Here is a 27,209-nt window from a genome sequence, read left to right on the forward strand (position 1 = left end):
CGTGTGATTCAGTAGAGAAAGACAATTTTTCAGTATGGTTGCAAACAATGAAAGAGGGTTCAGATAGTATCTTACACCATTTGTATAAGCTCAGCTTGCCTCATAGGTCAAATGTAAGTCTAGAGAGCTAGAAGAAAACATGGCATCCTTTGTAATCTTAGCTTAGCTAAAGGTGTTTTAGATGTCACAACAAAAAAACATGATCCATAAAAGAAAAATATAAACTGGATTTCATTGAAATTTACTCCAGCTTTTTAAATGATATTGAGTCATAAGCTGAGAGAAAATGCTTACAAATCACTTATCTGATAAAGAACTTGTTTCCAGAATGTATTAAACACTCTCAGCTAGTGGTAGTTGGGCATGGTGCCTGAAGCAGGAGGATCATGAGCGGAGGCTAGCCTGGGCTATACAGCAACATTCTGTCTCAAAACACTATAACAGCAAAAACCAACTCAGTGATAAAAGGCAGCCGAGCTTTAAAGTGGGCCAAAGGCACCACCTTTAATCCCAGCACTCGGGAGGCAAAGCAGGCAGATCTGAGTTCATGGCCAGCCTGATCTACAGAGTGAGTTCCAGGCTAGCCAGGGATACACAGAGAAACCCTGTCTCAAAAAAAAAAAAGACCAGAGACTTGTATAGACAGCTCACCAAGGAAGAGGAGATGCCAAGTGAACACACCTAGGCACTCTGTCTGTCCCATTGGCCACTCAGGAAATGTAAGCTGAAAACCACACTTGTTAGGATGGCTGTCATTTTTTAAACTGATAATAGCAAGAAGTGACAGGAATACTCAAGCTCAGCTTGAGTTGACTTGAACGGAACAACCCAAACTCTGGCACATTTCTGGTGGAACCATAGAATCAGGTTACCTCTTTGGAACTATCTCACATTAATAGTCTACACTCACCTAGCAATCACCCAGCAAACAGACTCTTGGGCCCTTACTCAAGTCAAGTGAGCATTTATGTTAATATAATAGTCTGTAAACAGCTGGGGATGTGGCTCAGTGGTAGTACTTGCCCTGGGTTCAATCTCCAACACTGCCCACCCCCAGAAGCCTGTAAGTAAAACCAATGCCTTCAGCTGTATTATTCACAGTTGCTCCAGGCTGAGATAAATGTAGAATAGCAATGGAGTGCTCCTGATCAGGAGTCTCATGCTCTAGAGAAACCACATGCCTGCAAAGCTTAGAGGACACAAAGTAGACCATGGGGTTGCATTTTGGGCAGGGGTTGACCACAGGGTAGCACAAAGGAACTGTGCAGGGTGATTCAGTGAAGCTGCTGTCCACCTGACTGTGGTATGGTTATGTAACTACATTTGTTAGGACTTGCTGAATGTACCTTATAAATGGTGAATTGGGATGTGTGTAAATTATACCTTAAAGAACTTGGGGGAAATGATGAGCATTATAGTATCTTTAATAGGCTAGTTAGTATTCAGGATTATCTATGACATAAATGAGCTTGGGGGCCTCCCAACAGGCTGCCAGTAGGTCTGTCTTACTGGCAGTAAATATTCTTTACTTTCATAATCAGAGAACAGTAAATGTTCACTTTACAACCAAGAAGTAGGTGGTTATTTTTGAAAGAGCTTTCTAGCTAAATTTTTCATATGAAGACACGATCTGAAGGAGTCAACCAGGTTATATATTTGCTATAATTTCTAGAAAGACATATAGATTGTTTTTTGAATAAACAAACAATGTACATTTGTATGCCACATGTCTAGTTAAGGTGTCAGGTGTGGAGAATTGACCCAAAGAAACATTTCAAGAGTGAATACCTTGATGTGTGACTCTTGTAATACATGCTTATTTTAAAGTTTATTTTTCTTTCTCTTCAAACAAGGAAGTTGTCTTCTGGTGAGTTTAACATTGTAAGTTTTCTAGGGCAATGCTGTGTCCTTGTTAAAGGCTGCTTCAGTTTTCCCAAGCTTCATTTTGTTTAACACTTGTGACTTGTAAAGGAAGCCTATTTGTCTCAGCTGAGTGTTTCCATGTAAAGGGATTTCTGCAGCTGATACTTCACTGGCTTTTCAGCCATCTTGAGTCACACCTTAGCTTTTATGCAGAATGCAGTTCAACAGAAGCAGATGCCAGCTGTTAAACCAAAGTATCAAGTTTGCACAGACTCCCAAGTTTGTCAAGTGCCAATAATGCGTACCCTAGTTGTGTTGTACTAACCAGACAAATGGAATTGGACCACGTTTGTACTGACTTGAAATACTTCTACTTTGTGTTCAGAGTCACACTGATTGTATTGCCCAGCACTTGTGGGGGTTTGAAGTGTTTAGTTACTACCTGGAACCAGATTTGAAGTCACTGTGTCCTGACAGCATTCTCCAGTGGGTAGCTCTTTGAAGGAGCATCCACACTGACACGTCATGAAAGAGCATGCTCTCCGTGTGTTGCTGTGCCCATGCCCTTGTTTCCATGTTTTTTACTTTGATGATACAGACTTCTTAGACTCTTGAGATCAGTATTATAAGAATATCGAGTGGTAGCTAGATATTTTCCTCCCTTGTAAAAGGGAGGTAGTCATCAAAAAGGTCTAATTTTGTAAAAGTATGAATTTGTAACTGAGTTCTTCACTGTAGTCTTTAGAAATGTCTTGAGGGGCTGTTCTGATTAGGTAGAGATTTGAAGTAATCAAGGCATTCAGGTGGACTTTGTCTGGTACTGTAGCTGGGTGGCTTCCCGTGTTTGCTCTAGCTGTGGTGTCCCCTTCACTAGGAACAAACAACTCTCTCCTGAAGAAGGGAAATGGGAGTAGTCAAAGCAGCCACCAGCCCTGCCTGACTGCTTCCCTGGTTAATGAGCATGGGATCAGTTCCCTCCACATGGTAGTGTTGAGATATTACACACACAGACATAGACACACATTCATATGTATACATACATACAAAGATGGTCAGTAGTCCTGGATTTAAAAAAAAATGTTTTATGACAGCTATATATTTTTGTAGAACACAGCTGGGTTTGTCATCTGAGTTTTCTTAATCTTTGAAGCAATTACTTGCAGTAAAATTTGAAGTAATTCTTACTTCTATTGTTATAGAGAGATTGATCTGTGAGTCCCTTAAGGGGATCCTACAGGTTGCTCCATCATACACGGAGACTCCCTGTCTCCAAGAATACAGACTATGTTGAGACTGCCTTTTTTACAACCCTTTCATTCCTGTAAAGAATGTCACTCCCTACCCCCAGTCCTGCTCTGTAGCCAGAGGCAGCTGATATCCCCAAGAAGGTACCCGAGAAGTGGTGGAAGAAAGGGTTCAGCTCACAAAGCTGTGTGAGTTGGTAAGATGGCTCTCGCCCTGGCAGATGTGCTCCCCGTGCTGAAAGGAATAGCCTAGCTGTCTATCTCACCTTCGTTTATGACAGTTGTTTCCTGATGGTACTAGGTTTGTAAAGTGGGATATGAAGGAATGCTGAGTTGTTGTCTGCTGCCTGCGGGGTATGGGTGTGTGTGTGTGTGTGTGTGTGTGTGTGTGTGTGTGTGTGTGTGTGTGTGTGTGCAAGCTTACAGTGTGGCTGGTAACTCTCTGGCCTCTTGAACTTTTCCATTTTTTTTGGAGGCTAGGAATAAGCACTGCCTGACCTTGCAGTCTGGGGCTTCCTTTTCCACGGTATTTGCAGAGCTGTGTTCTCCATGGTCTTAAGTTCACCTCAGTAGCCTGCTCAGCTGGGTCCAGGGGATGTGTTCTATATTCAGAGACCTCTGCACAATGGTGAAAAACTGTAATGACAACCCAAAGCTGATATTTCCTGGTGGTAGGTCTCCAAGCTAGAGGGCAATGTGAGGGACCTCAGGGAAGATGGGGGTTGTAGAGGGAGCTCTTTGAGAATTTAAGCACATGGTAGAATTGTGTTCTTGACTTGGGAGTCACAAGACCTGTAGAGTAGTGGTCAATGCTGTTTCCTTAAGCTTAGACACAGTATAGAAGTGCCATGGATGAGGCCGGGCTGCAGATGGGGACAATTTGGGGCAAAGTCCATAATTTAATTCAGGTAGCACTGATTTTTAGTTTCTAGGGACATTTAGATGCATTCAGGTCTCGATGGAAAGGAAGTGTGGAGAGTAGGCTGGGATGATCATATTCCTTTGGCTCTCTTAAAGGAAGGGCGTTTTCCTTTAAACCGTGCTTCAGACAGAGAATAACTGAAACTGAGGAGACAGATAGCTTGCTGCATGTGGGAGAGACCTGTCTGGGTTCCTCCACCCTCTTGGGCTTTGCTCTGGGTTTGCCCCTCAGTGCTGGGCATCAAACCCAGGGCTCTGAATATGCCTGGCAAGTGCTCTATCCCTGAGCTGCAGCCTTGGCCCAGCCTCACTCTTAGCAATCTGTTAAGTAACCTGATAGTTCATTTGTGTGCTAGCCCTGGTATCCTTGGGACTAACCACAGGCCTTGTTTGGAGCAGGAAAGAGTCTTTAGTAACCAGCGCTCTGGGTGATTTTGGATGCAGACCAGTAATTCTTGCTGGGTAAATAGGAATTCAGTGTGGTAAACCACAGGCAATTAGGTTGCAGACTGTCACACAGGAAACAAGGGACCCAGCGTTTATTGTGGGTCCCCAGGGTCCACGTACTTCTGAAAATAGTCCTGGGTGTCTTTGCACTGGTCACATATCGGTTGCTAGTGAGTGCTCTTGAAGGAAAAGAATGCCATCTTAGCAGCGGTAGGTGGTGCTATAGGTGTTGCTGTTTCATTAGTGGGGACCATTCTAGTTCTGTTTAATTATTGACTCATGACTAATTCTGTAAAAAGAAAGCTTGAGGGAAAATATAGTGGTTTCTATCAGAAACTTTTCATTCTTTCTATTTTTATTACTTTCTAATCTTTATTTTAGATAACTTACTTTAGAAATGATTTTTTAAATTGGCATGTTCTTTTGTCTGTTTTGTTTTCATTTTGATCTTTTGGAAGCCTGCCTAAAAAGAGTTTCTAATATAAACTCTACACCAGTCTGAGAATCAGCATCATTCAGCTGTATTGTGATAGATAATCCTCCTGTGTATCAGTAGGGGAGACTCCAGGACTCATTTGGAAACCGTATTTCTAGTTCTAAGAGCAGCCAGTGATTCCCATACTCTGTAACATCAGACTTTGGATCTGTCCACTTCTTTGTGTGTTACCATGAAGTGAAAGACTGTTTTACATTTACTAAATGAGTGTTTACTTTTCTATTTTTGTTAGCTAAGAGCCTTTATAGCTGGGTCTGAAATCAAAATATCACTTGAAGTAGTAATATCTTTATTTGGTTTCGTAGATGCTTGCTGTTTGTTAACATATCTGCACAAAATCCCATTAATGAATTATTTATTTATTTATTTAAATGAAGCCAGTGTGGTGTTTTTCCCCTGTGTCCCACTTTCCAACCGTCTGGACCTGGATGGGGGGTCCTTGCAGTACCAACACCTCAGGCTCAGGCTGTCATCTACATCTTGAAAGTTTGTAGATGTAGTAAAATTTTTTAATGAAAAATAAAGTAGGACTGAAATGAATTTTTATTAAGGTAATGTCACTCCCTCTCCAGCTTGTGAGAGGTAATTTTCCTGGTGTCATCTTTAGTGGCCTTCATGCCAGGCATCTGTTCCTGGGGACCTAATAAGCTTTTTTCAGCACTGTGATCAGATGACCTGAAAGAAGCAACTCAAGTGAGGAAAGATTTGTTTTAGGTCATGGTTTCGGGGCATTTCATTACATCATACCAGGGAAGGTATGGCCTAGCAACTCTCTGGTGGGAGTGTACAGCAGAGCTGCTCACAATGGTGAAGGAGCAGAGAGAGTAAAGCCTAGAAGCGGGGCCAGGTGTGCCCTCGAAGGCCTGCTCCTGCTGACTTACTTTTGCCAGCTTAACCCCCTAAAGGTGCCACAGACTTCAAAATAGCACCATAAGCTGTAAGTGCTCAGAACATGAGCCAGTGGGGGAGCGGTCCAGATTTAAGCCAAAGACTCATGATCATTTCTAATGTAAAATGTGTTTAGTCCCTGCACTGTTCTGAGGTCCAAAGTTCAAAGTCCCTTTGAGACTAATGTCTCTTAGCTATGAATGCTGTATAATAAAAAAGAAAGTGAAATATTTTCAATATGCAGTGGTGTAGAGTGAACATTCCCCGTCTGAAAAGGAGGAGTAGGAGGAGAAAAAGGAAAGATTGGATCAAAGACTGAAACCCAGCAGGCAAAACAAATCTGATAGCCCCATGTCTGGCAGCTGGAGCATGTGCTGGCATCATCTGTGTTCCTTCTTGTGGCCCTACCATTTGCAACACTTATTGACTCCATGCTGGATAATTTTATGTCAGCTTGACACAAGCTAAAGTCATCTGAGAGGAGGGAACCTCAATTAAGAAAACGCCTCCATAAGATCAGCTGTAGGCAAGCATTTAGGCATTTTTTTAATCAGTGATTGATGGGGACTGGCCCAGCCCATTGTGGGTGGTGCCATCCCTAGGCTAGTGGCCCTGGGTTCTATGAGAAAGCAGACTGAGCAATCCGTGAAAACAAACCAGTAAGCAGCTTTCCTCTATGGCTTCTGTATCAGCTCCTGCCTCCAGGTTCCTGTCCTGCTTGAGTTCCTGTCTTAGTTAGGGTTTTTATTGCTGTGAAGAGACACCATGACCATGGCAACTCTAATAAGGAAAACATTTAATTGGGGTGGCGCATGGCAGCATGTAGGCAGACGTGGTGCTGGGAGTAGGAGCCGAGGGTCCTACATCTTGCAGGCAACAGGAAGTTGGCTGAGACACTGGGCAGTATCCTGAGCATAGGAAACCTCAAAGCCCACAGTCACAGTGACACACTTCCTCCAACAAGGCCATACCCACTCCAACAAAGCAACACCTCCTAGTAGTGCCACTCCCTATGAGATTATGGGAGCCAATTACATTCAAACTACCACGTTCCACTCCCTGGCCCCCATAAGCTTGTAACAATATCATATGCAAAATGCATTTAGTCCAACTTCAAAAGTCCCGATAGTCTATCACCGTGTTAACAGTGTTTAAAAGTCTAAAGTTCAAAGTCTCTTCTGAGATTCCTTTAATCTCTTAACTGTAATCTCCTGTAAAATCAAAATCAAAAAGCAGACCACATACTCCCAACATATAATAGCACAGGATATACATTACCATTCCAAACACAGGGAAGGGAGCATAGTGAGGAAATACTGGACCAAAGCAAGACCAAAAACCAGCTGGGCAAACTCCAAACTCTACATCTCCATGTCTGATGAGAATCTTGTCAAGACAAGAGTCACTCATCTCTGCCTCTCCTGTGCCCAGGACAGTTCCTGCTGTTGATGAGTCAGGGTGCCTTTGAACATTTGTGTTAAACTCTTAGCAAGGTTTCAGTGTTTATCCGTTCACTGCCCATAGCAGCTTCATGGGGATATAGATTACTGTCACACATTTTTTTCTTCCATTTTTCTGTGTGTGTGTGTGTGTGTGTGTGTGTGTATGTATGTATGTATGTATTCACATGTATGTGGATGCCCAAGGTTGATGTGCAGAATTACCCATGATAGCTCTTCCACCTTATTCAGTGAAGCATGGTCTCTTAATCAAACCAGAGTGCCCTGATCTGGCTAATCTCTAGATATGGCTAATCACTAGACAGCTTATTTTGGGGATGCTATCTCCACTTTCCAAGGATAGATGTAGGAAGGCTATCATGCCCATTTGACATTTATGTAGGTTCTGGGGATACCAACTCCATTCTTAATGCTTTCAGAGTAAGTATTTAATCATTGAGGCATCCTTCCAGCCAAATCCACACATTTTAAAATTTAAAAATTTAAAATCATTTGTGAATATTCCAACATTTGTTTCATGGTCTGTTTGTTGTCATTGTTTTGTTGTGAGATGAGTTCTCTCTCAATCTGATCTCAACTTGTGGCCCTTATACCTGCATCAGCCTTGAGTCTGGTGTATTAGGTAGGTGCCACCACGCCGGGCTAGTAGCCTGTTTTTATCATTTTCCTTTGGCCCTTATATTGTAAAAAGTAAAATCATTCAAGGACAAAAGAGAGAAGAAAAACAAATCTGGAATAGAAACACAGTCTTCGGTGTCCACAGAGGCTCAGTTCCAGGACACCCCATATCAACTCTAGAACACTGAAGTCCTTGTGTATCTATGATAATAGTACTGCTATGTGACCGTCTTAGCATTAACTGTCAACTTGACACAGCCTAGAATCACATAAAAGAGTCTCATTTGAGTAATTGTCTTTATTGGGTTGGACTCTGGGCATGTCTGTGAGGGATTATCTTATTAATTGATGTGGGAGGGCCCAACCAACTGTGGGTAGCATTACCTGGGCAGGTGACCCTAGGCTGTATAAGAAAGCTAACTAATCATGAGCCAGAGAGTGACCTAGCCCGCAGTGTTCTTCTATGGCTTTCTGCCTTCAAGTCTCTGCTTGAGTTTTGGCCTTAACTTCCCTCAGTGATGACCTGTAGCCCAGAGTGTCAGCCAGATAAATCCTGGGCTCTTGTAAGTTGCTTTCTGTCAGAGTGTTTTGTCACAGCAACAGAAGGCACTAGAACAGTGCCTTCACTGACATTCCCATGTATATACTGTAGGGATCTGTAGATTCCTACACAATGCTACTATATACATCGGTGAAGATACCCTGTGGGTGATAAAGACAAACCTGTGCATCCGTCTTCTTCATGGGAGGGCTGTCTACTTCTGAAGCTGTCTGCTGTGTTATCATGTGGTTCTTACCAAAATGCTTCAAAATTTTGCACATTACCTAATTAGGGCTGTATTCTTAAGTTCCTCGGCTTCTAAGTGGTTCTGTATAGAGAAACGATATAAGCACTAGCCAAACTGTGGGGTTTGCTTGTTGTGTTGATCTCTTTATTAGTTGCCCCTCTAACAATGCAGTAGACAAAAAGTGTTCATGTGCTAGAGAGCAAGGCAACTTATAGGAGGAAAATTTTATTGTGGGCTTACAGTTTCAGAGGGTGATTCCATGACTATCATGATGCTGAGCTGTTTGTAACTTCAGTTCCAGGGGATCCAACACTCATCTGACCTCCATGGCACTGCATGAATGTGGCATACATACATACATACATACATACATACATACATACATACATATAGGTAAAACACTCGTACACATACATACAAATCTTTTAAAAGTTGTACATGGAGAGTTTAAGTTAAAAATCAGTTACATACATTTCCTTTAAAAACCTTATTAAGATCTGACTAGAATGGAGATTTTCAATACTTCTCAATGGCTATTTGTCATTACTGAAGTTCCTTGAGTAAGAGATCTCTGAGGTCCAAGACCAAAACAGCCAGTGTTGAGGGCAGGGCCAGACACGGCCTAGGGATTAGACTGAGTGGAGTGGTCTGTGTGTGTGCCTTAATTTCAGTGGCTTTTCATGAGCACACCCACAGCAAAGTGCGACAACACACCTGAGGCGGATTCTCACTTGGTGCCCTCCTTTTTCATTTGGACCAAGGAAATGATATTTGATTAATAATTTTAATTTTCTTAGCTTGGAACTTCCATTATTTGGGGTGTTTTAGGCTTACATGAAAATGGCAGTTTTAGCAGGTATGATGGCATGGCAGACCCCACGGTGCTTCAGTTCTCCTCTGAGCCCATGTATCCAGAAAACTGCCTAAAGTGCGTGTGAGCAGATGTTAGTTCATGCAGTTTCACACTGGGCAGGGTCCTGTCAGGACAACAGCTTGTCCAAATCTGGGCAATACCTGTATAGTTTAATGACAAGAAACTTACCCTTTCTCCTTTAAAACATATACACACACACACACACACACACACATTTCTTAAATAATGTGTGTTGGGAGATGCACATATGAGTGCAGTGCCCACAGAGGCCAAAAGAGAGCATCAGGTCCTCTGGAGCTGGAGTTACAGGAGGCTGTTAGCCACCATGTGGGTGCTGGGACTCAAACTCCAGTCCTGTGCAAGAGCAGCCAGTGCTCCTCACAGCTGAGCTGTCTCTACCAGTCCCACGTGTCTTACCCTTTCTGTTGAGCAGCTCTTACTGTTGGCAGGCTGAGCACTTAAACTTTGAGCCTTGTTCTACTGTGTATGTGGCACAGACCCAGTTTGGGCGTTTGTTTGGTTTGTGTGATAGCCATATTTTGCTTGTCTTTGAGCTGCAGTTTTTTCATCTATAACTCTCAGGAATTGTGTGACCCAGTTACCACCCCAGAGTGAAGTAGAAAACAACTGAGATAATGCTGACCTCAGGCAAATCCTTTCCAGCCTCACAGTTTTAATGCTGGGTGTGCTGTAGTCAGTTGGGGAAAGCAGACCTTGTCCCTTGGCTTAGAAGCCTGGGCACACTAATTTCCTAGTCTCCTCCTATTAGACAGGCTGATCCCTCTGGCTCTGTTGAGGTTTTGCAGTTTGCTTTGTGTATTTTTACTTTAAGGATAAAATACTTGTTAGCCTACCTTTCTTCATCCTAATGTTCTTGGCTTTCTAGATACTCTGGTATTTAAATGTTTTCTTTGGTTTGTAGACATATGGAGCCTGGGCGTGATCCTTTTCATGCTGGTGTGTGGGCAACCACCCTTCCAAGAGGCCAACGACAGCGAGACACTGACCATGATCATGGACTGCAAGTACACTGTGCCGCCCCGTGTGTCTACAGGGTGCAGGGAGTAAGTAAAGCATGTGCACATAGCACCACACCACTAAACAGAAACTGTTGGCTCACCAACTCATCAAGAACACCTGACATACCTTCAGCATGCAAGGATTTGAGTTCATTTACTTTATGAGATTAATGTTTCTACTGTTACTGTTTGGGGCCACCCAGTAGTGTTTGATAAGAAATTCAACAGAAGAGTACAAAACATTCTTGCTTATTTCTTAACCCATGTTTTCAAGAAATCCATTTTGCCTTTTCAGCCTCCAGAAGTGGTGGTTAAAACCTTTCCTGGCAGCTGCCTTTTTCTTCAGTGGCAAAAAAGCAAGACTGTTTGGAACTGTTTGAGATTCCAGAAAAGAATGGGGCTTTCCTTTTTGGCAGGAGCATGTCATTGCAGGGTTCTTCCTGACTGTCTTGTGGTAGCATGTCTTAATAGCAGCATGTCTTGTAAGCATACATCCTTCCACAGCAGAGTAAACGCTGTGCTTTGGTATGTTCCTCTGTGAGAAACCAGCACTGACTGGCTTTGGGGTTTCTCCCTTTGAGTTTTCAGAATTATAGTGCTGTTACCTGTGCAGTGAGAGATGCAGTCATGCAGTTTGAAGTTTGTGATATTTTTAAATGAACCAGCTAAGATTGGAGTTACCAGTTAAAACATTTTTTTCTGCATCAACAACATTTTGAGTTTTTCCTGCCAGCTGTAAGGAAGAGCTCTGACAGATTGAGGGTTCACTTTCAGGTGGAGTCCCAACTTGGGGATTCAACTCTATGGATTCAAATACTGGCTTTTCTGCTTACTGCTTATGTGAGTGCGGTACAGTGTCCTTAACAGGGTTACTGTGAAAATTATGTGAAGTAGAGTAAAGCGTGTAGTTTAGGCTAGAGCATAGGCAGGGCTCTGTGTGTGTGATGGTGGTGGTGGTGGTGATTTGGGGCTGGAACACACGGAGGCTGTTTATGTGTTGCTGGTGGTGGTGATTTTAGGCTGGAACACACAGGAGGCTGTGTGTGATGGTGGTGATTGTAGGTTGCAGCACATGGGAGCTGTGTGTGTAGATGTGATGATGATTTTAGCCCAGCTCACATGGGAAGCACTGTCTCCTGTATTGGTGGTTGTTTATTTTAGGCTGGAGCGTATGCAAGGCTGTGTATATATTTATGTTGGTCATGATGGTTTTACACTGAAGTACTCAGAGGTCCTTTGTGCTTGCTGTTGTTGATTTTAGGTTAGCTCACATATGAGTCTGCGAGTATCTGTGTTGTGAGTGTATGTGTGTGTTGGTGATTTTAGGCTGGGGCACATGGGAGGCTCTGTTTATGTATGTGTATGTTGGTAGTAATTTCATTTGGAGCATACTGGAGGTGTGTTGGTGTCTGTGGTGATTTTAGGTTGGAGCACACGGGAATCTGTGTGTGTGTGTATGTGTGGTGGTGTTTGGCTGTCAAAAATGGCAGGCCATGTGTGTGTAGGTGATTTTGTGCTATAGGACAAGGGAAACTGAGTGTGTGTGTGTGCATGTGCGTGCGAATGTGGGTGCTGGTGGTTAGCATTCAGGCAGCTATACTGGCCTGCCCTTAGTGTCCTGACAAGATATAACCTCAGCCGCAGCTACTAAGAGCACCCCCGGTGTGCATTCAATATGTTTCCTTATAAAAGGTGGGCCTTAGCCGGGCGGTGGTGGCGCACGCCTTTAATCCCAGCACTCGGGAGGCAGAGCCAGGCGGATCTCTGTGAGTTCGAGGCCAGCCTGGGCTACCAAGTGAGTTCCAGGAAAGGCGCAAAGCTACACAGAGAAACCCTGTCTCGAAAAACCAAAAAAAAAAAAAGGTGGGCCTTGCCCACCTCCAGTCTCTTTCTTTCTCTTTTCCTTCACTCTCAGTCCCCAATCCCTGCCCCCTTCTCTCTCCCCTCCCCTCAATAAATCTCCTACATGAGCCCTGTTGTATGGTGTGACTCCTTCCCACCATTTTAAAACACAACAGTGGTGGTGGTGGTTTTAGGTTCTTGCTCTTACTCTTCCCCTAGGAAGCAGGTCTACACCAGGTGCAGGTTGGGTATTTGTAGCTCAAGATTCTCTTCTCAGTCCCCAGTTGAAAACAGACAAAAACAAATCTCACTTTACATCAACTGCATCACTTGTAAGCCTACCGGTTATAGAATCAACATGGATGCTCCCTTTCCTAAGATCTGAGATGTTGCCTCCATGTCTCCCTCCTAGAAGGATTGTTTTTAATATCTAAAAGACTGTTCAAAACAAATCGACAGCAGGTGGTGGTGGCCCATGCCTTTGATCCCTGTGCTCCTGAGGCAGAGGCAGGCCTTCTTGAGTTCTAGGCCAGCCTGGGCTACAGAGTGAGTTCCCGGACAGCCAGGGCTATTACACAGAAAAACCCTGTCTTGAAAAACCAAAACAAAACAAAACAAAAAAAACCAACTCTTTCTAGTGTGTTTTGCTAAGTGGTGTATTTTAAAGAACTTGACCACTAACTTTTCAAGGTCCTGGCCTTGAGGATTTGTGGTGCCTTTATTAGCTGGAGTGCTGTCGTCTCTGTGCGGCTTCCTGTTGTCGTCTTCAGGCTGAAGCCCAGGCCTTCCTCTGTCTCTTTCCAGGACTGGCTTCTGATGCTTCCTGCCTGTCCTGTTGGTGCTAATTCTTCTCCCTGACCCAGGAGCTGACTCTGGTATTCAGAACCTTGGTTATTCAGCTGCAGAATTTCTTTTACCATTAAAATATTTAGGACTGTAAATTGCTTCTGGAACAGGTTAGCTTCACCACACTGGATTTGGTCAGCAGTCTCTGTTCATTGTCTTGTTTGATGCCTGTCTTGTTTACAGGTGGTTTTATTTCTAGTCAGCTGTTGCTTTTGATTTCCAAGTTGCATATAGTCAAAGAATACAGTCTGTGTGTTACCATGTTTTCAAATTTTTGAGGCTTGTTTATGCCTATCATGAAGATAATTGTTAGAGTCTTGTTCTTGATAGAGTATTTTCAAGTTGGGGTCAGAGGTCTGTATACATCTTTGAGGGCAAGCTCATTAGTTAAATTTTAAAAAATTGTTTGCATCCAGAGTTTTCTTCACCTACTGAAATAATCATCCACTGTGACTGTGGCTTTATTTTATTCCTTAAGGTTTATCAGTTTTTGTTTTGAGAGTTTTGAGGTAAAGTTATTAGATGCAGGTAGGTTGAAAACTGTCTTCCTGATGAATTGAGTCAGCCCTCTGTATCAGTTTATATTAGAGAGTAATGCTTCTTGTTCTGTGTGTGAGTTCTCACCTTTCTGAATAGTCTGGACCTAGGACTTCCTTAAATCTCATTGCAGTTTCTGTCTTTTCAGTTTTGGAGCTTGTTCCATATGCATTTGTTGTGGTTGGTGGGAGAAGTGGGTGTGGTTGGTGGGAGAAGTGGGTGTGGTTGGTGGGAGAAGTGGGTGTGGTTGGTGGGAGAAGTGGGTGTGGTTGGTGGGAGAAGTGGGTGTGGTCCGTGGGAGAAGTGGGTGTGGTCTATCTCTGTACACTCCTCCTTTGACCTTACCTTCTGTCCTGGAGGGTGGTGGTGATTTTCCTTTTCTGTCATTTATCTCATGTTTCAGATAACTGGGGAGTTGTAGGCTATTATTTTACTTTTAAAAATCTACAATTAATACTTCTTTCTATTGTCTTCTAAGACATTTTAAACTCCTAATATTTTAACTATCATCTAATACTTTAGTAATCTTTTCCTAACTCTACAAATTATTTTACATAGTCAGAAATTGTTGATAATCTTCTAGATGTTTAACATGAGCTTTGCTAACCCCTTCTCAGTTGGAATTACACTCTTCCACCAAAATTACATCCTTCTTATTTTCTTTTGCTGTTGGTGGTTAATGCTTCCTAGGAGTGTCTTTATGCTGTGTGTCCATGAAGGTCATCCCCTGACTAGAAAGCCCTGGGCCTTGGTTCTTCTTTCTCTGTTCTGGATGTCCTTCCAGTACATCTCAGAATCCATTGCTGCATGGAGAAGTCAGCTGTCTGCCTTACAGCTCCTGCTTCAGAGCTGTGCTTTTCTCTTGGAGCGTCTGTGTGCTGTGCTTAGACTGTGTTAAGCTCTCTAGCTTATGATTTACATTCTTTCATGAATTTGGAAAATTCTCAGCTACTACCTTCCCAAATGTGCTTTTTTCCTCTTCTCTTGGAACTCTGCCTTATGCCTGTTAGCTATTCCCACTCTGTCTCATGTTTCATTCTTAGTATTTTCTATCTCAGCCTACAGACAAAAGTGTCTCCTGGGCTTTGTATTTCATCTCATGAATTCTCTTATATTTAATTTCTTAAATGTGTCCATTGTATACTTTTTTCATTTACAGTGGTTATTTTTCACTTTTAGAAGCCCCCCCTCTTTTTTTTTCCTCAAGACTGTCTAGCATAATTTTGCCTATTCTTGTTTCCTGGTCCTGTTTTCAAGTTTTGTTTATATCAGAAGCACATTAAACAGTGAAAGTCTGTGCTGCCTGTTCAGCATTATGATTGGCTGTTGAGGTCTTGTTGATGGCTCCTTATTTCCTTTGTGGGTTTGATCTGCACTAGTTTTTGAAACGTTGTTCAGAAATTCTTTTAAGTTACATTCTACAGAAAGAGTTGTGTGCCTTCCAGAGCCAGTGCTGCGCTCACAGGCTTCCTTCTCGTCCCGCTCTGAAGAGCGGCTCTCTCTCATTTCTCACTGGGATGGAGTCAGTCCTCTTGCTTTCCAAGAGCTTTCCGTGACCCACCATCACTAGTCCCTGCCCATTGTGTTCAGTAGCATGAACCCAGTGTAGCCTTCCACGCAAAGCAGGGGACAGTTGAATCTACCAGCTGTTTGTCCCTATGATTCCTGTTTTCATTCTGTTTTTAGTTATCAAGTATTCCTTGTTTATTTTTTGTCAATACATTCCTTAAAAGTTTTTACATGGCATTATTTTCTTCAGGAGAGTCATTCATTGCTGTGAAACAAGCTGGAATGCTGTGTCTGATGTCTACTAGGCCAGCTTGTTATTAAGAGGCAGAGGCTGATATCTCCAGGTACTTTTAAACTGTAGGGAGTTGTGTTCCTCAACAGTACACCAGGAGGCTGAGATTGTTTTATTTTATAAATATGGTGGCACCAGATTCTCATTTGCCAGTGGACTTAGAAATTGTGACTATGTAAGAAACGGTGCTTGTTGGTGACACTCATCATTGCTAGTGTTTGCAAACAGTTTGCTTCCTTTCTTCACAGCCTGATCACACGAATGCTGCAGAGAGACCCCAAAAGGAGAGCCTCTCTGGAAGAGATCGAAAGCCACCCTTGGCTCCAGGGAGTGGACCCCTCACCAGCCACCAAGTATAACATCCCTCTCGTGTCCTACAAGAACCTCTCAGAAGAGGAGCACAACAGCATCATCCAGCGCATGGTGCTCGGGGACATTGCAGACCGGGACGCCATCGTAGAGTACGTCTGTCTGTCAGTACTAGAGACAGAGGTCTAGGGTTCTCATTCTCCATAGACATGGACGGGTCATGCTGCTTGCTTTTCTCATGACTGTGACTGAGTAGTGCTTGACAAATAGCATTTGACGTGAGGAAGGGTTTAACTCTGGCCTGTAGTTGAGGGGATATAGTCCATTGTGGTGGGGAGGCATGTGGCAGGTTCAGGAGGCTGACTGGTCACGCTGCATCTGCCATCAGGAAGCAGAGAGTAAACAGGAATTGGGGCCAGGCTGTAAAACTCCAAGGTCTGCCCCCAGTGGCCCACTTCTCCAGTTCTTCACTTCCTAAAGGTGCCATAGTCTTCCCAGACATGCCATCAGTTGGGGACCAAGTGTTCAAACACGAGCCTATGGGGACATTCCACATTTAAGCCACAGCATGGATGGAGTTCCCAGCTGGCAACCACTGTGTCATTGTCCTCCAGCATTCCTGGCCTAGGGTCTGGCACTTGCACTTTGTTTCCTCTTATTGTAGTGGACAGGTACGCCATTGCCAGATGGTGTCAGTGAGTAGGTACCCTGGCCTCTCTTGATGTCTGTAGAGTGGAGGGGAAGAGGATGGGTCGCGTCTCAGTGTGCGGTGTCCACAGAAGTGTCGCCATCGTCCCTTGGTCCCATTGTGAGGGCAGAGGTCAGGGCACCGTGGTAGGCTCAGGCATGCCTTTGTGTGTGGCTCCAGTGGGATTGTTATGTGCTCTCGGACTGCACTGTACTGCACAGGGCAGAGTGGCCCCAAGCCCAAAGGATTGGCTGTCTACTCCTTGGGGCCTCTCTGCAGCATCCTGAAACCTGCATATCACATAGTTGCTCATGAAATCCATCAAAACAAGAACCGTTTTAGTAACTTCAGTAGTGCAGTTCAAGAAAGTGCAGAATGACAGTACTTCTGCTCTGTTCTAGTGATGAGTCAGTTTGATAAGAAACCCTGTCTGAAAATAATAGAGCACTTCCACAGATGAAGAGCAGCAGTTACTTAATGTGTTTAATGAAACAGATGCCCCGACTCAGGGAAGCAAGAAAGAAGTAACCATGGGGTGGCCTCTTGGGTCTGCTGTGGATCTCAGATTCCCTGACCTGGGAAAGAAGTGGGCACAGGCTTGACGTGGAGACCTTGTGTGTTGGCTGTTAACAGACGTGTCCAGTGGGAGCTCTGGTCTCTGGGAAAGATACCTGTAGAAAGGACACACCCCTTTAGAGTAGCTTTAGTACAGTAAAAATAAAGATTTGCAGAAAGAAAGCCAGGCTTTTAATCTTGGGGTTAGTTTCCTGCAGGATCTCAGGTGCTTGTGAGTGTCCCTGGTTGGTGTCCAGCCACCTAAGTGACCTGAACAAGTGCAGGACACTCACTCTCGGGATGTGTAGAAAGCATTGTTCCGTTGTTGGAGTCGCTTGTGTAGCTATGTGTGCAGTGGTGTGTCAGACCTGCACACTGTTACAAGCCCATAGGTGACTGCCGCTTGCCAAGCAGTTGGCTCCCAGCCAGTCTTACTTCTTGCTGACTGCTCAAGCTCTGAGAATCTGCTTATTCTGAGAGCAGTTCCTGAGTTGAAAGGCCCACATGTCTTAAAGGCTATCCCCTGAGTCTCACCCCAGGACTCCCTGGCCCACCAGCGGTGCCCTGTATGTTTCAGAGTGATCTTGAACCTGTATTTCTCATGCATACTGCAGTTTTCCTAAGCCAGAGGCTTCCAGAACCCAGAGCTGTGTGTTCCTAAGCCTTGTGAGGTTGTCTCATGACAGCCAGCTGCAGGAGGTGGGCAAGACCTGTGCTGTTGGTTATGTCCCAGCACCTAGCCACCATGGAGCCTGACATGGTCTCCTATGAGCACTGTTGTTTAAATGGATGAACAAACACATGATTTTACTCAAGGAAAGGGAGAGAGTAGCACCCTCTAGATCACATTCAAAGTAAAAACACCTCCAACCTTCTGATTGACCATGGCTCACAGGGTGTCTTTAGTCCATTCTTCTCATGGAAGCAAAGGATCCTCCTCAGCAAAAATCGGCTCCACATGCCAGCCATGTTTCCAGAAAACACACATGCTCTTAGAAGCCTGTTGCCTTTTCTTGTGTCTGGAATGCTGATATTGGTCCAGCTACGTCAGCAGTTTGCTCTTTCCTCACTGATCTGAACATTTTTATTCAGTTGCTGTTTTTGGATTTCAGTAACAACCTAAGTAACTACAGGATTTAGTTCTTTCTAGTTTATATTTTTGTCTTGTTTTAAAAGCTTCCCAGATACTGGATTTCATTAGGATGTATGTATGTATGTATGTATGTATGTATGTATGTATGTATGTCTCTCTCATATGTATATACACAATCTTGTAAAAACCTAGCTGTGTGACTTCTGATTGCTCTTGCTTTGTTTCTTCAGAGCCCTGGAAACCAACAGGTACAACCACATCACAGCCACTTACTTCTTACTTGCTGAAAGGATCCTGAGAGAAAAGCAAGAGAAAGAAATACAGACCAGATCCTCAAGCCCCAGCAACATCAAGGCCCAGTTTAGGTGAGAAAAACACCTGTTTGATATTAGTAAGCTAACGTTTTGAAATAGGGAACTGTCTGTTGATGCTTCATAATTCTGCAGGTTAGGAGGGTCCTCACCCTCACGGTGATGACAGCTGCCTCCACGGAGGTAACACCTGCTCCTCTGCTGTGTGTAGGAGGTGGGTGGTTCCTAGTACCTGGTTCCTCACCTCTTATGTCCTTTAAGACAGGGCATTTAGGATTTCAGAGATTGGACAGCTAGATCAGTTAGTTGATGTATTAGCTGTTGGATCTCAGGAAGACATAACATCTCTGATTTAGCTGAGTACCACTGTTGACCTCCTGAGGTGAGGAGGGGCTCAGTGAGTTAGACTAGGCAGGGCTTCTTATTGGAGCCACCAACCAGAGCCTTCACTGATGGAGTGAAGCCTGCCCTGAGGGTCAGCAGTCACTGCCCTTCACGCCTGTGTGACCAGTCTTGGGTTCTTTACCTGCAGAAGGAAGTAGCTAGAACACCTCCTTTGTTGACTGTGCATTTCAGAAAATGGCCTGCAAGGCTCTCAGAGCCTGACATGAGTAAGCTCTCCCTCCATGCACTCTCCATCATCTTTTTCAGTTTCATTTGCATTTTCTCTGGTGGTTTTTCTTCTCTTCCATTAAGATATGATCTTTGCCCTGTTGGCTGCCAACTGTCACCATTTTGGACAGGTGAGTCATATGTCATATGCTCAGGAAAGGTGAGCAGCCAAACAGTGTGATTTTTTTTCACAGTGACAGCCAGTGGTGGGGAGAGTGTTCACCAGGTGTTTGCCAAGGCTCTCTCTGGGTGTGGCTCCTCGGTGGGTCCTGCCATGCTGCTGCTCCTCCTCTTGGCCTGACTGCAGGTCCTGTGCTCAGTGTCTGGCTGGCTCTTCCCTCACTTGGTGGCCGTAAGCTCGACTGACCTCCAGCAGTGGCCGGGGCAGCTGGTGGTTCTTCCTCCCCCGCAGCTGCTGAGAACCAGTCTGTGCAAAGATACTTTACAGCTGCAGTTTTAGTTGGTGTGAAGTGAAGAGGTCACTATGAAGGCAGCTGCTGTGAATACAGCCTCTGGTGTCCACCTTCCCTCAACAGAGAAGAGCATCAGGAACCTCAGGCAGTCTAGAGCCTCCCACACCGGCACCTCCAGATTGAAAGACCATGTCTAATTAACAGCTCTGCTATCTGGTACCCTCGTGTGGGTATTGAGAATTAGGTGTTTATACTAGCGAGGCTGTTAATTACAGATTTGTCTGCAGTACTCTGCGTTTAAGTCTGTTATCCATTTCCATTAACTCTGATCAATGCCAAGCTTCCATACCATCCATGAAGTCCGCGTTGGGCATTCCAGGTGAATCTCATCTGCACTGTGAGAGCCAGAGTATGTGTGTGTGTGTGATGGTATGTGTGGTGAGCATGTGTGCATGAGTCTGTCCATGCATGCATGTGTGTATATGTGAGAGAGTATATCTGGATGTTTGTATTTAGGTGTGCGTGTGTGTATATGCGTAGATGATAGTGTATGCAGGTGAGCATGTTTGTATGTGTGTATACGAGCATGTATGAAGGTGTACGTGTGTGATTGTGTGTGCATGGGTGTGTGTATTCAGGGATGTATAGAAGTGTGTAGTGAGGTTAGGAGAGCTTGTGTTTCCCCATGCTCTTCTCTGATAGCTGTGGTGTGATGAAGCAGCCACATCTCCCCTCTGGTGTCCTTGATGATGGACCTGAAGTGCTTTTACATCTGTGGATTTTGCCCTGGCTGTGTGTGTGAGGGCGTGTGTGCCTCGGCTTGTGTATGGAGGGCCTCATTCCTCCCACCTTGTTTGAAACGGTTTTCTCTGCCGAGTGTGCAGGGTTGCTGGGCAGTGATCCGCAGCTAATCCAGCCTCCATCCACCAGGGCGGTGGTGCTGGGATCACAGGGGCGCTCAGCCTGCCGTGCTGATCCGCTGATCCGGGTGGCTCACTCGAAGACAGGCCCTCACACTTGGGCAGCAAACACCCCACCCGCTGGGGAGCGGTGTGTCCCCCGTTAGGCCAGCCGCTACATGACGGTTGTTTTTCCTCTGTCACACAGGCAGTCATGGCCAACCAAAATCGACGTGCCCCAAGACCTTGAGGATGACCTCACTGCCACCCCTCTGTCACACGCCACAGTCCCACAGTCCCCTGCTCGGGCTGCTGACAGTGTTCTTAATGGACACAGGGGCAAAGGCCTGTGCGACTCGGCCAAGAAAGACGAGCTCCCAGAGCTGGCCGGGCCAGCGCTGTCCACCGTGCCGCCCGCGAGCCTGAAGCCTGCTGCTGCCAGTGGGCGGAAGTGCCTCTTCAGGGTGGAGGAAGACGAGGAGGAGGACGAGGAGGACAAGAGGCCCGTGTCCCTGTCCACGCAGGTGGTGCTGCGCCGGAAGCCGTCGGTCACCAACCGCCTGACGTCTCGAAAGAGCGCCCCGGTGCTCAACCAGATCTTCGAGGAGGGCGAGTCCGACGACGAGTTCGACATGGACGAGAACCTGCCGCCCAAGCTGAGCCGGCTGAAGATGAACATCGCCTCCCCGGGCACCGTGCACAAGCGCTACCACCGCAGGAAAAGCCAGGGCCGCGGCTCGAGCTGCAGCAGCTCGGAGACCAGCGACGACGACTCCGAGAGCCGCCGGCGGCTGGACAAGGACAGCGGCTTCGCCTACTCCTGGCACCGGCGCGACAGCAGCGAGGGGCCGCCGGGCAGCGAGGGCGATGGCGGCGGCCAGAGCAAGCCGAGCAGCGGCGGTGGGGCGGACAAGACCAGCCCGGGCGAGCAGGGCACGGGCGGCGGCGGCCAGGGCGGCTCAGGCGGGACCCCATCAGGTGCAGCGGGCTCCTCCAGGCGCTGCGCGGGCCCCGACTCCTCTTCATCCTCCCCAGCCTCGGCCTCCGCCGCTCCACGCGGTGCGGAGCTTGTGCAGAGCCTCAAACTTGTGAGCCTGTGCCTCGGCTCACAGCTGCACGGCGCCAAGTACATTCTGGACCCGCAGAAGGCCTTGTTTTCCAGCGTGAAGGTGCAGGAGAAGTCCACGTGGAAGATGTGCATCAGCACCCCGGGCCCCGGCCCCTCTGCTGACCTGGACCCGGTGAGGACCAAGAAGCTGCGGAACAACGTGCTCCAGCTACCTCTGTGCGAAAAGACCATCTCGGTGAACATCCAGCGCAGCCGCAAGGAAGGGCTGCTGTGTGCCTCCAGCCCGGCCAGCTGCTGCCACGTCATCTGACCTGTAAAGCGCGCTCGCTCCGCTCACTTCATTTGTTCCGACGTGACAGTGCATGGTCTTTGTGCATGCTGCTACACGCTACTTTTCTTTTCCAGCCGAAAAGTCTACTGTGTGATTTTACATTCATGATTTCAGTGTGGATGACCAGGATGAAATTGTATATCTGGAATCCAACGTAAATGGAGCGCTTAGAAATTCATGTTCTGCACTTAACCTGGAGGGAAAATGCTTTCGTTTCCTTGTGAAAAAGCCCAAATTCCTGTCCTGACCTCCGGTGATAGGGAAACTCCATGCTCTGAGGCACACTGGTGCCCGAGACAGAACCAAAGCAATAACGTGGTGATGCCCACAGGCCTGGGAGGAGCAACAGCCGCTGCCAGCCACCCAGGGCCTGTGCACCAAGAACCAAGCCACGGTTTGAGCGCCCACACCTGTTTGTCTTAAGCGATCGTGTGAAAACAGTTGGGGCTCTCACATTTTCATTGACAAAGATTTCTTGTATGTAGTAGGTGAGGTCAGCCACTTAGCTTTGTGAGGCAGCTTCCCCGTAGAATACAAGGAGACAATCTTTTGTGAGGTGATGAGGTGAACTCTTAACTCTAGAGTGTGTCTGTCTGTGTCAACAGAAAGAGGCTCTGTGTAAGTTTCCCCTGCAGGACACACAGCAGGGTTTCCTTCAGACCTGTGTGGAGACGAGAGACTGGAGGGTCTGCTGCAGTAGCCACAGTGCAGCCCAGTCAAGGCTGACACTAAACAGAACTTCCTGGGGTTTGTTCAGGAGCTTGGTGGCAGGCGGCCTCGGGTTTCTTCCGTTCCATGGCAGCATTGGGCTCCGCTGCAAAGCGCAGCTGAGGAGAAACTACGCAGGAAAGGGTGGTGCTCCGTAGCCCGCCTGTGGCGCTGTGCCGCCTTCCTGCCACACACTGATCAGAGTTCTAGTCCGGACTGATAATCATCTCCCAAGGCATCTTCTCTGATGCACTGTCTTCCCTGATCTTGGGAAGCCCAGATGCTGGTTTTGTTTTTTCACTGTGCCCTAGAGGGTTTGAAAGCAGTGCTCAAGTGACCTGTGGGGCAGGTGTCCGGGGCCCAGGGTCCCTCCCACTCTCCAGCTTCCTTTCCTGACTCTGAGTGACGACAGAGGTGCAGCTGACCATGTACCTCAGAGCGGGCAGGGCACAGGCCAGTCACTTTCTTCCGTGCTCAGACTCTGCTACTTTAGGGTTAATGTATATTACTCAGAACTTCACAGTATAACCTGACTATACTAAGTAAAATGATACTTAAGATACTTCCTAGACCTAGGCTAACTGCTTGTGCTTTAAGCTACAGTCCCATTCAGCGTGACATTTATATAGTTGAACGCGATGAAGATAGATGTGTGGGTGAAGCCATAGAACATATTTGCTTGAAATTCTTAAGCAGGGATCTTCAAAGGGCCAGAAACCAGTGTGGTTCACAGAGATAGTGAGAACCACGTCTGTGTGAGCAAGGAGAGATGTTTATAAGGGGCATTGCAATAAACTTTGTCGCAGCTGTTTTCCAAGTAATGTACATACTCCTCTGTGGTCACGTCCAGCCTCGGAGTGGCGCCTCTGAACTCAACTGTATGCGTTTGGTCTCCAGTGGTTTTTATATTCAGGTGTATATACGGTGCTCACTTTAGATCAGCAGTGTTGGCCATTTATGCTGCAGAGCTGTATCATAGCCTTATTAGTTGTGTGTGGTTGGTGACCCTTTGGGTACATAAATGTCTGTTGAGTGGTGTCTTACCCATTTGTTGACAAGTGGATGTCTGTGCATGTGTTGTATGTCATGGGATATTGTCACAGGGAGGGAGCAGAACACCATCACACCAATAGTGGACCAAACTACTTCTTGCTCTAACCAAGTGACTTGTCCCCTAACCTGTCTTCAGAAGTCACATAGAGTTACAGTAGTGTATAAATTAAATATTGTGGGAAAAGTTAGTCTTGTATTTTTCTGTGTGTATATATATAATTATGTACTTCTGGAATTCTATCTGTATTTAAAGATGTGACAATCTTGACACCGATTTTAATAGTCATGAGACTGAACAAAGATGTCCTACCGAGTCAGAGTTGGTGTGCGCTGAGAACACAAACTTGTCGGCTGATTGGTCAGTTGCCTCTAGTTCTGGCCAGTCTTTCTCCTTGTGTGAACATTGACAGGTATGTGACAGGTGGGAAGTAATCCAATAATAAAGTGACATACTGGTGTTCAGCAATAGAAGCTGAGTCTGTGTTGTTTTTCTCACGAGTATAGCTGTGTACGTGCCAGTCCAGCACAAGGAGATGCATTCCTATCGCTTGGTGGGGCTGAAAAAGTCCTGTCCACCAGTGTCAGGTGGCCTCAGAGTGGCCTAGTATACTATCCAGAGGGTAGTGTTTCCTTTAAAACTGTCTGAGCAGAAGGGATGCAGACCTGTAGCTGTCTGGTCTGCCTTTCCTCCCGTAGCTCATCCCTAACTTAGCAAACGGCGAGGCCCTGCAGGCTTCCTTTGTGCCTCTGCGCACGTTCTGCCCTTCTTCAGCTAGTGTGGTTCCAAGGTCCACGCTGCCTCGGGCAGCCGTGTGCCTTTGCCTCACTGTCAGCCTCTCTGCTCTCCTGCAGCCTGCTCCCCTCACATTGGTGGCATGTTAGGTCCCTCTCCCTACTCAAGTAGCTCTTGATTCTGTGTCCTGGGCAGATGACAGTTGAGTCACCAATAACCTCCACTTGCAAAACCCAGGGGACAGATCTGAGCGGCTTCAGAGTCCCCTCAACACGGCACACTATTGACTCTCCCACAATTCAGTGGGTCTTGGAGCATTCAGTGGTTTGTGTAACCATTTCTGTAATCCGTTTTCACACATCCAAAAAGAGGTCAGGTCTTTTGTCAATATCTTTTTCCTCAGCCTTCTCACTGGCCCACAGGCAGTCACTGTCCAGGGTCCAACTTCATTCCTGTGTGACAATGGTAAGTTGGGCTCTTCAGACTGGAAAAGCCCATCTTTCTAGACTGTTCCTCTCTCCTCAGAATGGGATGAGTCAAAGTTTACTTTCACCAACTCATGCAGGCTCAAAACTATGTGCCAGCAAATCTTCCCAGACATACCCACCTCTCTCCCAGGGACACATTTGAGACCCCTCTTTGAACACCTAGATGTATCCAGAGAGCATTGCAGTCTCCCAAGCCCCAAATAGACTTTCCCTTGACATTCTTCCTGTCCATTAAATAGCAGCTGCAGAAGTTCTGTGAACCAGAATTCTTGGTAGCAGCCTGCATTAGCGACCTGTTTCATCCAGCAACAAAATGCCTGGCTGGCGGCCTGAGGAAGGCAGGGTTTTGGCTCAGGGGTAAAGTCCACCGTGGCAGAGAAGTCATGCAGACAGGAGCTTGAGGTAGCTGATCATGCTGTGTCCACAACCAGGAAGCAGAGCTGAATGCTGGTGCTCAGCTCTCCTTTACTTGTCCACAGTTAGAGTGGGTCTTTCCACCTCAGCTAATCTGTAATTCCTCACAGACCTCCCCAAAGGCTAAGTACAGACAACCCTCACAGGTATGGGCAGGGGATTGTCTCCTAAGTGACTCTGGACCCTGTCAGTCTGACATTACAAGTCTACCCCTTGCCAACTTGATGTCCAAACAGCAATTTTAAGTCACAACTTCCTACCCCTTTCCATAGGCTCATGGCTATCTCAATGCAAAATATGTTAGTCCAACTTCAAAAGTCCCCATAGTCTTTAACAGTTTCAACATTTTTCAAAAGTCCAGAGCCCATGTCTTATCTGAGGCTCAAAGTATCTAACCTATAAACCAGTTCAGAGTAAACATCCCCATACCCAAAAGAGAAGCATGGGTGCATAGTAAGGAAGACCAGACCAAAGTGAGACGGACAGACACAGCTCCATGTCTGGCAGCTGGGGCTGGTAATGAAATCTCTGGGCTACAAAGGGCTTCCAGCTCTGCCCCTGCTGCACATACAGCCTCTCTCTTTCCCCAGCAGAGGTCCTATGCTTCGGAACTCTTAACATCCTTGAGTCTTCACTGCAAATGGGGTTTTGTCTTCACAGCTTCGCATAGTAGCCTTTCAGGGCCTTCTAGGGACGCTGACTGCCACAGACTGCCTGGCCTCAGCAGTACAGTGTGAACAATGCTGCCAGCCAGCTCTGCAGCCTGGGGCCTTTGGACCGCTGGCCTTTGTGAGCTGACCCTGAGCAGGGGACCCCTCCTTACCTAGAGCACCAGTTTCTCCTCAGTGCTCAGCAGCTACAGCAGTTGCTGTAGGCATGCTCTTTCTGAGACTTTTTAAATTGCTTGAATTTTCCCCCATTGAACCGTGAATTTTTTACATCTTTTTGCCTTGTTTGCTCATTTTTTCACTCTGGGTATGTTAACTGTGGTAAGTAGCCATCCATAGCGTGAATGCTGTACTTTCTCTGGCATTCCTCCATCAAACACATCAGTTCATTTCCTTTAAGTTCAGCTGCACTCAAGATCTTGGGAGATGGACAGAATGAAAAGGATTCTTTGCTAGAATATAATTTGAATGGTCTCCAGCCCAGTTCCTAGGAGAGTCCCTGTCCCTCTGGAACCTCATGAAGGGGCCTCCACTGCCCTCATCTCTCTCAGCATGCATGTCTTCCAGGTTCCTTCCAGAATAGCCTATTGATCTCTGCTTATAAGATTCGAGAGATTTTCTGGCCCAAAGTTTCAAACTCACATTCCTCTCGCAACAGTCCCAAAGACCTAAAGAGCAAACTGTCAAGTGGATCGTGGCAATGAGCCTAATTCTCAGTACTGATTTTCTGTGGTCATTCGTATTGTTGCTGAGATAAAATATCTGATAAAGACAGTTTAGATGAAGGTGTATTTTAGCTCACTGTCCTAGCCATGATGTTATGGCCTCAGGAGCTTAGGAAAGTGGTTACACAGCAGATCCAAAGTCAGGAGGCAGAGTAATATATGCTGGTTCTTAGCTTAGCAGTTAGGGTGATCTTCCCACCTAATCCCTCACAGGCTGAGGGGGGAATCCCACCTTAACGCTGAGCACTAAAATTCATTGTTCTCTAGGCTCCTGGGGCCCCACACAGCCTCCCCTCTTTCATCCCAGCACTCTACCCTGAACGCCCCTTACCTGCCCTTTGTGCTGCCCCTCTGGGGCCTCTACTGCTGGCACTCGGTCTGTGACTCCACTCACTGAGAGTTCCTTTGGGTTTCTCTACTTCTGTCATCTGTTCTCTACCCAGAAATGTCAGAGATCCTTTCAAAGTAAACCACAGGGATAGAGAAATGGTTCAGT

At 46.1% G+C, this 27,209-nt stretch overlaps 1 protein-coding gene across 3 annotated transcripts in view; it reads left to right on the forward strand.

Moving 5' to 3' along the window:
* The window catches only part of Snrk (SNF related kinase), a 53,321-nt gene extending 29,165 nt beyond the window's left edge, over positions 1 to 24,156 (forward strand). For all 3 annotated transcript variants that reach the window (XM_052725230.1, XM_052725235.1, XM_052725221.1), the window contains 4 exons: positions 10,522 to 10,663; positions 15,893 to 16,105; positions 18,520 to 18,654; positions 20,733 to 24,156. In XM_052725230.1, the coding sequence (XP_052581190.1) occupies positions 10,522 to 10,663; positions 15,893 to 16,105; positions 18,520 to 18,654; positions 20,733 to 21,903 (1,661 nt within the window). In that variant the 3' untranslated portion in view covers positions 21,904 to 24,156. The remainder of the gene's footprint in view (positions 1 to 10,521; positions 10,664 to 15,892; positions 16,106 to 18,519; positions 18,655 to 20,732) is intronic.
* Positions 24,157 to 27,209: the final 3,053 nt, after the last annotated feature.

This window comes from Peromyscus californicus, unplaced genomic scaffold (genome assembly GCF_007827085.1).
Source record: "Peromyscus californicus insignis strain IS unplaced genomic scaffold, ASM782708v3 Scaffold_11__1_contigs__length_118956290, whole genome shotgun sequence".
In the NCBI taxonomy this organism is placed as follows: Eukaryota; Metazoa; Chordata; class Mammalia; order Rodentia; family Cricetidae; genus Peromyscus; species Peromyscus californicus.